The sequence below is a fragment of the Dermacentor silvarum genome, chromosome 11 (genome assembly GCF_013339745.2).
Source record: "Dermacentor silvarum isolate Dsil-2018 chromosome 11, BIME_Dsil_1.4, whole genome shotgun sequence".
Taxonomy (NCBI): Eukaryota; Metazoa; Arthropoda; class Arachnida; order Ixodida; family Ixodidae; genus Dermacentor; species Dermacentor silvarum.
In genome coordinates, this window is record NC_051164.1 from 100,475,696 (window position 1) to 100,491,714 (window position 16,019).

General features: G+C 46.5%; 1 protein-coding gene across 1 annotated transcript in view; it reads right to left on the reverse strand.

Annotated features, from left to right (window-relative positions):
• Positions 1-16,019, reverse strand: part of LOC119433713 (uncharacterized) — a 44,633-nt gene that overhangs the window by 9,784 nt on the left and 18,830 nt on the right. The window contains exons 3-4 of the mRNA XM_037700965.2: positions 11,040-11,158; positions 3,601-3,681 (exon numbers count right to left, since the gene is read on the reverse strand). Of these exons, the coding sequence (XP_037556893.1) occupies positions 3,601-3,681; positions 11,040-11,158 (200 nt within the window). The remainder of the gene's footprint in view (positions 1-3,600; positions 3,682-11,039; positions 11,159-16,019) is intronic.

Below are 16,019 nucleotides of genomic sequence, written 5' to 3' on the forward strand. Positions count from 1 at the left end.
GAGAGAGAGAGAGAGAAAGAAAGAGAGCACATTCTTGAGCATACGTGGTGTTTCTACGAATACGTTTAGTAATATTTAAAAATAGCCGTTTTGCAATAATTACTAGAGGTCCCTTAGTTATGCTACAACTAAGACGACGTGAAGGCGAAAGCCCGAACGCCGCCAACTCAATGGCACGTCCCTATTTCACCAAACTTGTCATCCTTATTTCACCAAACTCTAACCGTGACCCAGCACTTTTTTCCTGAGTCATCATGCCTCCGAAACCACAATTTAGTCATTTTTGCGAGTCATCATGTTTTCTTGCAAGTCACCCTTCCTATGTTTCACCAAACTCGAACCGTGACTCAGCACCTTTTTTGCTGAGTCACTCTCACTCGAACCCTCAAATCTCTCATATTTTTGGCAAGTCACTCCCCCACTTCATAACCCATTGCTTCACTCTTAATTCACCCTTTATTCACTCTTGATTCGCCCTATAACTGCTTGGTTCACCTTCATTCACTCTATCATCTCGGTTTTACTTCCACCACACTTGGTTTGCTCGATTACATCAAATTTCTAATTTTCATCACTCTTGATTCACCCTGTCACCACTTGATTCACCTTCATTCACTCTTAGTTCACTCTCATTTACTCTTCGTTATCTTAGCTCACTCTATCTCATCATTACCTTTCGTTTGATTCCTATATCACTCAACTAAAGCCCTTTAACTCACTCTTAATTCACCTCATTCACCTCTCTGTATGCCCATTATCACTTCAGTTCACTTGCTTAATCATTCTTCCACCCTTAATCGCCGTTTTGTGCGCATTATCCCCTCTTATCCTAAGAGGACCATTTCGTGTCCACGACGCGGTTTTGAAACGACCTTGAAGCGGAGACCTCACCATGAGACATATACAAGGCTTTCGCCTTAATAAAAGACGGGTTCCTTTGGACACATGGCTGCGAGTGGTTGTGACCGTGGGGTGACGGGTGATACGAGGTAATTAATCGCTAACAAGCATCCAATAATTAACTTTTAAACTTATAATTTCAGCGGGCTCACCCGAATAGAGAAATTGAAACGAGTTCTCCGTACAAACCGAATCAGCTTCTGAATCTGGAAAAAAAAAAATGCGGTTACTCGCACAACTGGGGCGTGCACGACGAAATTCGGCTATCCGAGCGCGCGAAATAATATAACTGGGAGCGTGTAGCCGCGACTCTCGAGGCAACGTTTTGCTTATGTCACCAAGTGGCAGGCAGCCAGCCATTAAATAGGGGCAGGCAGCCGGCCAGTCATTAAATAGTTAGAAGGGCGCCTGTGTCGACGCGTGGTGACTCAAACCCACTTTCACGCCTACAGTGACGCAAAAGGTGCCTAGAGCGGAACTGTCTGGGAACGTTTCTTCCCGGACGGGCGTCTCTTTTGTTCTAGAGATTCGAAAGAAACTAGCCCCGGCTCTGCTGACTCGTCAACGCGCCCAGTTCATTGTACCCGCACAGTCCATACGCGCTATCGACGGGTGAGTCATTGGGACAGGATGCCGAAAGACGGAAGGAAACCGCGCCTCGCGTCGTCTTGTTACGTGCGTTAAGGGCAAGGAGGGCAAAACATTCGAGAAGAAGGAAACATTTATTTGTGGCAATGCTTTCGTCCGCGTCCCCAACACTCGAGAGACGATACCGGGAAATACCAAGCAGTGTTTTACGTGCTAAAACCACCATATGATTGATACATGCACGCCGTAGTGGAGGACTCCGGAACAATTTGGACCACCTGGGGTTCTTTACCGTGCACCTAAGTCTAAAAGTACACGGGTGCTTTCGCATTTGGCCCCCATCGAAATGCGGCCGCTGCGGCCCGGATTTGATCCCGCGACCTGGTGCTTAGCAGCCCAACGTGCACCATAAGCACTAAGCAACCACGGCGGGTGACTGCACCGAATTCGGGGCGAAAGAAGTCAGCGCGATTACAAATATTATAACGCGATATCGTTATAGGCGGACCTCAACCACACTGCACGTATAGCGTGCCTCAATACCAAGCTGGCATCGAGGCACCCTATTTGGAGGTATCACGTTCCTCTGACGAAACATGTGGGCTTATCCCGAAGGCAGATCAGTCTAACGCAGCTTCTCAAAGTGCTAGCTGCCACCTCCAAATAATTCGATTAACTGACGCGTTAAACACGTGCCAGACGTTTCGAAGAGCGTCTTCGGCACGCGAGAGGCATGCGTGCGATCGTGGCCTAATGGTTAGAGCGTTTGGGTTGAATTGAATGAAATACTTTGATTGGCAAAGATAAGTGGTACAACAATATTGTGATCACTCATCTGGATCCTTAGCTAATTAGGCTAGTAATGGATTCATTACATAAAAATTTTCCGTAACAGATGAAACCGAAAGGCAAACGAAAAGCCACACGGCCATTACAAAAATATTTTATAAAGATAGTGTATACATGGATAGTGAATACAGAAAATGTAATTGATATACCCAAATATTTGTACAGCCGAACGCGGATATATCTAATCTGAAGGGGACCACAAAAAAGTTCGATATATAGGTAATTCGATGTATGAAATGAAAATTGTATACACAAATTCTCAAGGGGATTTTACTGCTGTTCGTTATATACAATAATTCGCTATATGTGGCTTTGATATACCCGGGTTCGACTTTAATACTTAATCGAAGTACAGGATAGGTTACATGCGGTATACATTGACGTGTAATGTTACTATAACACAAGGAATGTTGTGGTATTGTTTTTTTAAGCGGCTTTTAAATCCACAGGGGTATTTCAGGGTTGCTGTGCTGGGAGACAGAGGTTCGATTCCACCGTCGGTCGCGCATTTCTTTATAGCGTTATAGATGTACTTCAGCCACTTTTGATTCATCTGACGGAAAACTCGAGGTTTCTTGAGCAATCGCGTCACAGTGTGCGCGAAATCGCAAGTTTGTCAGAGATACGAGGCTGGAAATGTCACTTTGATAAAAGAGTGTGCGAGGCCGTCCGGGACGCAGGCGTGCGGAGCTGGCGAGACGTCACAATAATCACAATAATCTTAGATAGTTGGCGATGTTGCGTTCTGACCTAGGTTTGTTTTTTCGAGTTCATAGGAGGTCCTCAGTCGTAGCTCGTATTGAGCGCGACTATGGGTACACACTGAATGAAACGCACCCCGTACGCACAATGAGCGCGATGTCACGCCTCTGGGCAATCTGGGTGCACGAGCCAAGAATTGACTCTGGTGTCACACAAACTGGAGATGGTGGAAACGATATTGTGGCCGGAAATCGGGAAGTGCTGAACCTGGCGACCTTTGCGGACTTTCTTGTTACAAAAAAAAAAAAAAAAGACGCCCTCAAAGAATACATAAATAAATAAACAAATTTACAGTGCAAGCAAAGACGGCAGATTGACGCCATCGGCACCGCGATTGGCGCGAAATTGATCAGGTGAAGGCTCACTTTCGCTTTCTTCGTTCATAATCAGCCTTTATCAGTCAAAAAAAAAAAAAATACCAGTAGAGCGTTGAAATAATGCACCCACGCTACGCCCTTTTTTAGTTATTCATCGAGTGGTTAACATAGGTAATAATCTCACCGCGCCCTCTGCCGCCTGTAGACACCTCGGCATCGGCGGCAGTGCACCTCCTCTGTGCTGTCATCGGGCAGCGTTTGCGTCCTGAAAACAGAAAAGAAACACGGAAGACTTTAGCTATTTCCTGCCACTCGGACCTCGTTTACTGCGAAATCAATCAATCAATCACTTGACCAACGACTTAATCAGCCATACAATAACCTGATCAGTCGCTTGACCAATCAGTTACCCACTCATTAGATGTCACACGTGGCTGAAGAGCCGGCGTTGTCCGCAACAAGTGGCAGGGAAGATCGTCAGCGTCTTGTATGTTTCTATGTCAAGATTAAAGTTAGAACAAGTTAGAGTAAGGTGACTTAAGGTGGAGTAAAGTGAATTTAGGTGAAGTGAATTAAGTGGATTAAGGTTAATTAAAACCGATAAAGGTAGATTAACCGGATGAAGGTAGAATAAAGCGAATGAAGGTAGAATAAAGCGAATGAAGGTAGAATAAAGCGAATGAAGGTAGAATAAAGCGAATGAAGGTAGAATAAAACGAATGAAGGTAGAATAAAGCGAACGAAGGTGCATTAAAGCGAACGAAGGTGCATTAAAGCGAACGAAGGTGCATTAAAGCGAACGAAGGTGCATTAAAGCGAACGAAGGTGCATTAAAGCGAACGAAGGTGCATTAAAGCGAACGAAGGTGCATTAAAGCGAACGAAGGTGCATTAAAGCGAACGAAGGTAGATTAAAGTGGATTAAGGTAGGTTAAAGTGGATAATGGTAGATTAAGGTGGATTATTAAGGTGGCTTTCGCATACAAATTACTTAAGCATACTTAAGTGACTGTCAATATCCTAACATAAAGGAGCAGCATATTCCGGCCATCGTTTGGGCGGCGGGACGGCCAGCTTGGAGGGGCGACGCGTGGCAGCTCGCGTGTCTATCATCGTCGTGCAGTGGGCGTGTACGCTTCGCTGGCCCAGTTCCGGACCGTTCACAGGTCACCGCGCCTCGACGCGCTCCTTTTTATCGGCGCGCCAGGACGCGCTCTCGCAGAACGGGCCGTGCAGGTGTCGACCCGCAAGGTCGGCACACTTGCACGCTTGCTCGTTTGTTTGTTGAGATTGTTTGTTGGGATTGAAAAGTGAGCAAGTTCGTGCGTATTCGTCTTGTGATTTGCGCAGCGCTCACGAACTGATTGAGGTCTCCCATATTAAAAGAAAAGAAGATGGTTGCGTCAGTCAACCGTCCGTGGCTATGAATGACAAGTGAGTACATGCATACCTTGTCTGCACGTTGCAGAAATTGGTTACTGCGGATGTCCCCAATAGAGCTCCAAGGTACGCGTTACAAGTCTGCTTTTCCTGATGTTTCCATAGATATATACACTTCATACATATATATGTTAGTGTTCTTCCTATAAATCGTAGTTGTGAGTCAGTGCGCGCTCGGTGAAGCTTTCCTGTCGTTTCTTGGGTTTCGTGAGCGCTGCGCAAATCACAAGAAGACTTCATCCAACTCTCGACGTTCCTGACACCAAACGTTCATTAAATGGACACAATACAGAGTAACAAGGACTAAATCATCTTTCACTAAAAGAAAGTATTGTTCGAAAATTCTAGTTTTCATTTCACTTGACGGAAAAGAGCCGACTATAAGTGGAGGAAACTAACGTCAAGTGAAGGTAAAAAATATCGCTCCGAAACTTGGCGCTTATGGTATACGCTGCTTACGAATCTCAGAATACTTCCTCCAGTGCGAGGACGCGGGGTTCGATTCCAGGTGGCGGCATTTCGATGGGGGTGGAATGGAATAACGCTGGTCTACGGTGACTATGGCGTACACCATACAGATTTGAATTAAATTTGTTGCATCTAAGAAAAAAAAAAGTTACATTCTAGGGATTGTAGCGCGAAAAATTTTGAGTTACACCCTACATTTTTTTTAGGTAGACTGAAAATAGGTAATTTAAAAAATAAAAATAGAAGCACGAAGTTTACAAATCGGTAACTCTGCACCAGAAACAGGCTTCGCAGTTCTGTAAACTTTATGCGTTACAGAATTTAAAGCGAACAAATTTGGTATGAAAATTTATGTCTTACTTGAATTTTTTAGTGCTTACGGGGGTTCTGCAAAAGTCCCACTCACACGCTAGTGCTGTACTTTAAAGCCATGTATAACACATAAATTTTGTGCGCTTGACATGTGCTAGTAAAGATGTAGTTGACATAATTGTGATATCGTTTTTCAGTGCTGAGTTGTAAACTTGATAGCTTCGTTTTCCGAAAATTGGCGATTTTCAACTGTTAAAAAATTGCGGGCCGAAATCAAACTATCGCTTCCAACAGTCACTAGATTTTATCTTCTTTCTTTTAAGCGCTACAAACCTAATCAAATTTGGTGCATTTGTTGCCAAGAAAAAACTAATTCTCATTTCCCGTGTATTTAGCTAGATAGGAGCCTCCAAGCTGACGCTTCCTCTTTCGGCGTGTCGAAACCTGTTTGGCACAGCGAAGTCCTCGAAACTTGTTAGGTCCGGTGTGATTCGTATATAATGCATTCAGTTTTCATTCTCCTCAACCGATCGGGAATTGATTAAACCCGACTAGCTGTGAAAGCTCATGACGTCGCTGCGACATATGCAAAACCCCGCGCTGAATCGCTACCTCTTGACGTAGATGGCGTCAAAGTCTACCTCTTCTGCGCGGACGTTCTACCTGCTCCATCCATATGGCGCCCATGTTAATGCGAATTCGGTCGCGTTTAACCCGTTTCCTATAGAACGGGTTTACGAGTTTAACCAAAGTAGCATGAATGTGGATGTCTGTGTTGGTTCACAGAACTGCGTACAGAGGTCTCACAGCACGTGCAGGTATTGTGAGCGCTATTGTGAAACAACCAGCCCCTCTGAGTGTTCGGGAGGAGTGGCCGGACATCCCAGGGTGCCTCAATGCGCACTGGAGCGCCGGGCGAGGAAGAAATCGGGGCACCCTTTCGGGACTTCCTTTCTGTTTTCATTCAAAATAATCGGAATGATTCAAAACCACCCAACCTACCGCCACATTTGTGCTGCACTACGATCCTTACCGTACTCCACTGTCTTAACCTTGCTTCCACTGTCCGGTTATTTGCTGACGACTGTGTTTGTTAGGGAAAGATAAATAATTCTGATGATGCTAACTTCCTGCAGTCGGACCTTGATGAAATTGCCAAGTGGTGCGAAAAATGGCCGATGGGGAAAAACATCTCCAAAACAAAAGCCATTACATTTACCACGACCGGTGTACCCCAGACTTGCTTTTACACTGTTAATAACGTGGCCATTGAAAAAGTGTCCACAGTAAAACATCTAGGCGTTCACATTTATTCAGACCTGACGTGGCACCAGCACAACGATTACATAAGCAGCAAAGCGTCCAAAACCCCCGGTTTTGTCAAGCGCCCTCATGTATTACGCAAACCAAGCGACCAAACTTTTAGCATACGTTACTTAATTTAGTTAGACCGCAACTGGAATATGTCGCTATCATTTGGAATCCGCACCAAGAATGCATCACCAACAAACTCGAATCACTACAGAATAAGGCTGCTAGATTTGTCACGAAAGAACATTCTCGTTACTACAGCGTAACTGATATTATGTTATCTCTAAATTTATGCATGCTCGAAAAAAGAAGACTTGTTACACTGCTATCTCTCACTTACACCGCCTATAATCCCTTGGCATTCACAGAAGCCAGCCTTTCGCGTCTTTCCCAGATTAGATCACCCTTTTAATGTACAGGCAAAGTTCGCTCGTACTAAACTTGCGCATCAGTCAGCACTATTCCTTGCCATCTACCATTGGAACCAACTGCCAGCTGAAATTCCGAGAACAATCATGATGCTTTTGTTAATAAAGTGAAGTGCTGGATGCATACTGATACATAATAGCGTTTCGACGACCTGTATTTTAAACTTGTATTTTAAACCTTGTATTTAAACTTAAACTTAACCTTGTATTTTAAACTTGTATTTCTATTTTTCAAACATGTATTTGTATTTTTCAATATTGTATTTGTATATCTTAATCTTGTACTTGTAATCTTGTATGTTGTATTTCGTGAAGGGTTTCTTCATTTTTACTTGCGGTGTTATGCATAATGGTCATTCATTGATTTTTTTTAAAACCCACCTTGTAATGCCTGTAAAAGGACCTTTAGGGTCTTTGCGTATGACGCAAAAGACACGCAGGTGAAGGCGCTGATTGACGGGTCGCACGCATGACGTGGCAGAGCAGTGACGACGTTCAGTACAGCGTCCGTTCACCTGTCATCTGTCGCGTTCACCGCATACCAGTCAATGAACCACTTGTAAGAATATTCTGCGCATGCGCGAGAATGGCATTCTCTCTAGGTGACCGGTGGGGTGCCCGGAGACCACGAGGACATCAAATCGGAGGAATATTTTGCAAAGCCCTTGTGCTCGCTCTTTCTCCCTGGAGGCACCGCACTTAATTAGGATGAGTACAGTCTGTGGACCAGAAGTTTTGGCTAGCAAATAGCCGCGTAAAAGGCAGTCAGATTTTTCCGTGAACGAAAAAGTAATGGCGTATTCTTCAATCATTACTTGACGCAGAAAAAAGTGAGCAGGGAAGGAAGGCGCTGGAAAGATAAGGTAAAACGCAAAAAGAAGTGTGTGGAAGCGGTCGAGATAAGCAAGAGGCGTTAGTGAATAAAAAGCAGAGAAGATATTGACCCACCCGGAGTCAGTTGCAGGCATAGGTACCATATAGAAATATAGGTTTTAATGTAGAGAGAAAACATCAGATAGATATAGCCATAATGCTCGACTGCTGTGCATGCCTGATTAGCTCAAGCTGGATAGGGGACTATTTGTCACCGCCCCGTTTCGACGGATACGCCTATGAAATCATCGTCATCTAGCTTGAACGTCGCTGGAGTGAAATCAATTTTTTTTTTCCTTCACGCGTCAGTTTTGCGTGTATTCGCGGGCTTCTTTCACGCTCGGAAAAATGATTTTATTTATCATGTATTGAGCAACAGAAAGCTGCATCGGGAGTTTCTCATATTGCTCTGCAGTTTCCTCATTGACATTTGTATTCTAATTATATTTGAGATGCTGATTCATTAAGACTAATTATGTACTTAGGCGGTATGCGAAAAAACAGTGTATCTCCAAGCGATGGCAAACATTACCTCGGTTCTGTCCGGCTACGTGGCATTTGCATATTTTACGAAGTTTTGTACAGTTTGCGTGGGACACCCGCCATACCTTGAAGCTTTGGTGAGCCAGTGATAAGCCCAGTCCAGTGATTGGTCCATTAATTGCTATTTTTGTTCGCTAAGCCGCAGTGCTTGAGGGATGAACGAAATGAGTCGCCCTCTTAATATTCCGGGCGAACTTGCCTGTCGAACGTTATAGCGTGTTCATGTGAGCCGACGTCTATCGCAGTAAATGATATCGCCACGTTCACTGTGAGCTGTTTGAGCGACAAAAAGAGCAGCGAGTCTCAAGTGCTAGCAGCGAGAAACAAGTATACTGACGGCTTCCTGTGTAAACGGAACCTTGTCCACAGCGTCGATTCGAACTGCACCGTGTCGTTGACCCGGGAACAAAGACCGACTGTCTAGCCCAGCATTGTCGGGTTTTGTTCATCCGCTTATAAATGTTGCGCGTGTAAATAAACACAGCCAATTAGTTGATCAGTTAATAGAGTACAGGCTGGCGAGGGTTATAATTGGGCTTCGCAGCTTGTCCCAATGCGCGTCCTGTCGATAAACTTCCCCAAACTTTGGTTCTCGTGGTGGATGCGGCTTGGGCGTTTTACCTGCCGAGCGCGAGAGGTCGTCGGTTCGAGGTCGCGATGCCACGGATCACAGTGATGCTTGTCTACTCGTATAAAAGTATAATTAAAATAATACAACCTCACTCTTGACTTTATTGTTTTTTCTAACTAGCACTGGAGTGTGCAAAGGTGAACTTAACTAACCTGAACACAGGTTGACCCCAGGTAACCTGTGTGCTGAAAGGGACTGACAACCGATTTTTATGGACAGATTTTTATGGCGCAACGAAAAGCTCGCCCTCGGTATAGTGTTTACACCTGCAGCGGTTACTTCCAAAAGCGCGCGGATATTTTGTAAGCAGAATTTTTTTTTTATCATCTGAGCAGCCTCTAAAAAACGCCGAGAAGGGATAGCGATGCCGATAGCCCGCGTCGCAAATTGCGAAAGCCGCCCATCGTCCTGCTTTCACTGGAGGGAGTGCAGCTCTGGTTAGCCACCTATATTGTCACATTTCCAACCACTTTTAAGGGTAAATAGACTGGTACATAATCGTTTGCGTTGTTGTACAGACCTTTCTTATAGTTCTACCGCGTTTTTTTCCCAAGTACACGCTTACGTCACGGCTGGATGGCCCCCGGCGTCGTCGTTATCCAGTCGATAGACGAGCCAAGCCAAGTAATCGAAAGCGAAGGCAGCGCCACTTTTCTGCTCACTACAAACGAAGGCTTATCTGCACATTGTAAGTTAGAAGAAAAAAAAAACTTATAATAGAAAAAATGTCACTGCATTTCAATATTGATAAAAAGACCAGGAACAGCATACACTGGTAGAAGGTCACGTGCTAGACTTCGCAAGTATGGTCACGTTCTTGCGGCGTGGGGCGCCAAAGGTTCCGCGACATTTAGTGAGGAATTAAAATATAAATCCGAGTTTAATGAGAAAAACAGGGCCCGTTCTAGCCTTTGCAAAAAGCGGTTGTCTGTCCCTTTAAGGCTAATGTGGAGCCCGCCTCTGCGCAGCGCCTTTCGTTGACCGCAGCGCGTTCTACGAGACGGACTTGCCCGTCATCCATACTGTTATCAGCTTTTCTACAGCTTTTCTTCTTCCTAAAACTTCCGCGATTTCAATATGTACCTTCGCATAGCTAAGAAGTTCCATTGAGCTCACTGCGATTTACGTATGTGGCATCAAGTAGCTGTGCTTGCCGCTATGCTGTGCCCACAGCAGGCCTGTGGCTTCGTCATCCTGTGGGCTAGCTTTTCCCGCTGGTCTCCAGCATCGTGTATGTGTTTGATGCAAATAAACGCTATTATTATTACAGTCGAACCCGGTTATATCGAATCTGACAGGGATCATAAAAAAGTTTGATATATGGGTAATTCGATATATAAAATAACAATGTTATACAAAAAATTTCAAGGGGGGGTTTTACTGCTGTTCGTTATACCCAATATTTCGTTATATGAGGGTTCGATATATCCGGGTTCGACAGTATTGTTCTTATTAGTTACTGTAGCGGGTACTACGCACAAACAGATAGAGAAATAAAAGCACCGATGCTGCCGTTGTGTCTTAGGTCGGCTGCGCTTTAGAAAAAAGCTAGCAACAGTGTGGAACTTCGGGACGACGCTTTATAGAAGTACTGGATTGGAGACGTCATAGTACTCACTGTGCATCCGCGAATGCCGGTACGGAGGGCGCCTTGGCCGCTCCGAATCGTGCTCCGAAGGCGTTCTGCACCGCCAGGAGTCGCCTGACACGCTTCGCGGCCCAGGACGCGCTGGGGACCTGCGGTGATGACGGAATGCGCGACGGACGGCGAGACATTGGTCATCTCAGGTCGTCGTTGTCGGCCACGACAGAAGCGACACGTCAGACACAACATCCAACAGGTTCAACCGCTATACGATCTTTTTTCTCACGACCTCGCGGATAAAAGCGCGATGAGATGAAAACGCCGGACGGTGAGGGCGCGCGTATAGCGCGGATCGCATTTCCAAACTCCCGGCGCAGCTGTACGTGTTTGAAGAGTCGTCGTAGTTGACTGACGAGCGCGCACGCCGGCGCGCGCCGCGCTGTTGCACAGACACTCCGCCGGGGGTAACAACAACAGTTTATCGAAAATCTGATTGTTAGGGCGCCTCGTGGAATATGAGAAGAGCGGGGGAGAGAGAGAGAGAGAGCGGATAGACGTGACGCTTTTGTGTCTCCTCTCCGGCCCGCGACCGCCGTTCATTCGAGCGTTGAGGGCGCCCGCTCCTCCGTAGCGCTCGCTCCTGCTCCTAGGCGAGACGTAGGGCACGTCCTGTTTCCGTTCGGAACAGGCCGCTCGCTCGCCGCCGGTTTGGCCGCAGAGGGGTTTCTTCGTCGTGCCAGGGCCGGACGTTGTCGTGCTAGCTACGGGCGGCCCCGTTCGAAGCGTCTGTTGTGCGCCACTGGCTGGCTGTCTGGCTTGGCGTGCGTGCGTGGCCCCGTTTTTTTTCGTTTTCTTTTTTTTTTCGCTTTTTTTTCCTACTCAACGGTAGAGTCCTGCTGTTCACTGAGCGTGAATCTTTGTTGTTCTTTTGTTCCTTTCGGTTTTCGAAGAAGCCGACGAGAAGATGGGATGGGGGTCGCATGCGAAGGTGCGGGTGGAGAGTACACGGATTGAAGTTGAATGGGTGGGGGGGGGAGGAGGTGGGGGAAGGCGACACGGACCCTTCTTGAAAAATTTATTCAAGATGCGCAAATGCAAGAGCTAAAGGGCAGGGACTAAGGCTCTGTTTGGCTCGGCGAACTTGCGTAGATGCGCCAGCCAATCAGCACGTTCGTTCAATTTCTGGACTTTGGATCGTAGAGGCGCATAAGCAGGGGCGGTAGTTCGAGGTTGAAGCTTGAGCTGAATTCTGAGTCGACAATATAGGCGAATCAAGTCAACATTCCTAAACAACGCAACCTGAACAACGGAAACAATGTAGACGACACATTCACGCTTTTGTTATTTTCTCTCTCTCTGTCTGTCGCCTGCACCTGTATCGCTGGGGCAGCTTCGGAATGTGGGCTGCAAGAACGTTTCTTTTTATCTGTATCCAGGTCTTGACCTGCCTCGCGTTGTCTATAGTACGGCTTTCTGCAGCTGAGCGGGACGAGGTTGCGCGTTCGAATCCCGGTCGCGGCTGGCGCATTTCTATGGGGACGACGTGCAAAAAAAAAAAAAAATAGAGAGAGAGAGAATACGATAGATGGATGGCTGGATGCTATAAGTGGTGGGTTGCGCCACCAAGCTATTTTTTTTTATTTTGCCCAATGTCCTTTTTTTTATGTTTAACTGACAAAAAATTCCCAACCTCAAAATTTCTGAACCATTATTGAGGACTTCGTTTTTTTTTATTGATTCGCTGTTTGTGATATCCCTATATTTCTGCCACCAAACATCCAATCACCTTTTTTAATCTGCTTTTGGACATGTTTACTTTCCTTCTGCTGTCACTGAACCCAATTGCTTCAAGGAGGGCAGCGGAGCAAATAGGCAACTGGGTGGATATGTTCACATTCTAGTGAAACATGTTCCGTCGTTTCCCTAGCTAGCCCTGCCGCAGTAAGCACATGATTCTCCAGGAGTTGAACCCAAACATGCGCCCAAAGCGCGCGGTACCAGACAGTAGAGAGATTTAGATAGGGGGACCCATACCGCACTCAAGGCGTTTTTGTGTCCGTCGTTCGTCGCTCAGGGTTTCAAATTTGCTGTAAACGCGCATGCAGGTGTTCTCTCGGGTGGCCAGCTCTTATATTTGGATGCGGAGCAGAGTACATATAGTAGCTGCGCAGGTCGGCGCGCGCAGTTTAGTTCAATGACGCACTGTCTCAGCAGCAACGTTTCGGATCTCGTATATTCTCTCTCTCGTTTGTTCGCCACATACATCTGTAAACGGCCGGTCATATAAGCCAGTTAAACGATCACGTAAAGAACATTCATAGATGACCGTGTTTAGAACCATGTCGAGCTCCAATCATTGGAACATGTATACACGTCAAAAAATGTATACGGACTACATGCTCGCCGAAAAAAAAAAAAAACAAACAATCTTATTCGTAATTTTGGCGTACAAACTGAAGTAGACGAGTGAACTGGAGTGGTCGCTATGCCAAGTTTAAAGTGCAGTCCTCAATTTCAATGACATTCATAGGCGAAAAAAAAAAACAGCTTTGTGGCGGAATCCCTGGATTGCATACTTTTGTTCAGGAGAGCAATATATATATATATATATATATATATATATATATATATATATATATATATATATATATATATATATATATGGCTTAGCATGGCCCCCAACAATCATCGTTATCAATCTGTTTTTTTTTTTTTGCATACACTTGTATCTAATACACTGCTCTCGCTACCTTCCTGTTAGGAATGGTGTCTCACGCTTATGCGTTCGTGACGTGGAAGTACCGGACACTGTTACGATTGGCATTTAGCAGTTTCTCCCAGCGGCTGTTCTCGACAAAGAATGGTGCACCGATAAACCTGCAGCGATGAAATGTCATTCATGCCTATTCGTCTTTGCAAGGTGTTACGTCTCAACCTGGGCCAGCGTATAACTTGGACGTTTCCCACAAGGCAGCCCGTTTCATCAGCGTCGCCCAGACGGCGACAGTGCTCGACACGGACGGTGGCGGGCAGACAAGCGTCCCAAATCGGGAGTGCGCATCCTTTGGATGTTGCCCCGAGGCAGCGCCTTTCATCAGCGTCGCCCCGACGGCGCTACCGCCCGACACCGACCATGACGAGTTGACCGGATTGAGGCGAGAGGCCAACTTCGAGGAATTACTACCGTGGGATCGACAACGATTTCGGTTTCCGAGTTGACCACACAGTGGCAGCAAATACGAGGGCGAGGAGGCAACAGTAGAGGCGGAGTTCGGTGAACAATACAACCCCTCTGATTGGCCGCACCAAGGTCAGCAGATTCCTCAGTCGAGTCTCCTAGGGAAGACGAAGAGATTAAAAGTGGAGACAGGTGGTGCAGTGGGGGGTGTGACGTGACCTGATACGAACTGAGACGTTGAATATGCTCCTGATGTAGTGGGCTTCCGTGCCAGGGGCCCGGTGTACATAATGTAAATAAATCAGTTTCCTATTTCCTACTACTGGATGTATTCATCGATGGGCTTGGTGGATTCCTGGCCCAAACGCCACCTGGAGACGCAACAAAGGCCAGGGAGCTGGCGACTAGATCAGCGTCACCTGAGACTAATGGACAAGCCACTATGTTTCGTATCATCGGTGGTCCGACAGCTCAGAGCTGATGGGCGAGACGAATTCTGAGTGATCGGTCTAGTGCGTCGTTAAACGGCAACATCGCTCTTTTCTGTCACGGTGTGGACTGTGACAGTCGAACAGAAGAGCTCACTTCGAGACGATGACAGCGCCGCCCTTCGTGGAAACGATATTTTTTACAGCGAAGGCCAGTCTCCTGGTCCTGTCAAGCTGATCGTCATAGAAAGCCCCACAATTGCAATTGCAAGGGGCCAACGGCTACAAGTTGAGGTTCCCAAAGTGCCACGAGTTTGCCCCGTATGCGGGGGTGGTCGCGCAACCTTGGAGGCAGAAGCCGGCGGAACGGTGCAGTGTCAGCGGCCAGGATTTTGCGAACGTTTCGGCGATTGTGATTGGCCGAGAACAGGGAACTCCCACTACAAGAGAAGGGGGGAAATGAAGTGCACAAAAAGCGACCACCAGTGCTGTGATGTTGTGCTCGTTCGTGCTCATTCATGAAAACTCTCAGTATGTAAATGTTGTAAATAAACTGTTTTGCATCTCTTGGACGTCGCCCCGGACCTCTTGATCGCCCCGGCACCTGGCACATCACCAGCCACCGGCAACCGTGATGACCGCTCGGACCCGAGTTGCAACAGCACGCAGCTTTACGGAAAGGACAGGCGCCTAAGATGGGTAACGATTTTTGTTTGGGGAGAAGAGAAGCCCCAAAGTCATTATTAATTCTGTCAATTTTTCAGTTCCGGTTCTGCAGAAATTCAGTTAGCAGGGCATATTCGTTTGCCAAACAATTCTGAGGCTGGCAAAAAAGGTCCGTTACAAACAAACAAAGGTACAGAATTTCATGGCGTTAGGAGGAGGGATGTTGCACAAATGGCGTTCGCGTCCTGTTGGCAATTAAGTGCGTATGGCAACAGCAGCAACAAAAGGACGTAGCAAGACGTTCAAGTGATCAATGACATAGCTCTTCTCTGAGTCACGTTTAAATATACACACTTGCGCGTTGAACTTTGGCCGTCCGCCAACGAGGTGACAAGAGCGAACGTGGCGGGCGGGCGAAATAGCGGGCGCTCAGCCGTGTCTTCGTGTCACGCCCACTTTGTGTTGCAGATAGGTCATATCATGCGTGGCCCGTCCAACAATGACGAAAACGAGAACACGCGTCACTCGATCGTCAGTTCACGTGCAGTTTCGCGACCCTAACTCTAAAAATGTTTCCATTAAGAGTGTTGGCGTGACCCATGGCTCACACGCTTATCTTTGCGGCTACATTTTTTTTTTTTTTTGCTGCGCATGACAGCGAGCTCCAAGTTGCACGTGCGATGGACAAGATGTAGTTGATAACTGCCGATTAATTCTGACATCTGGGGCACGCAAAGATAT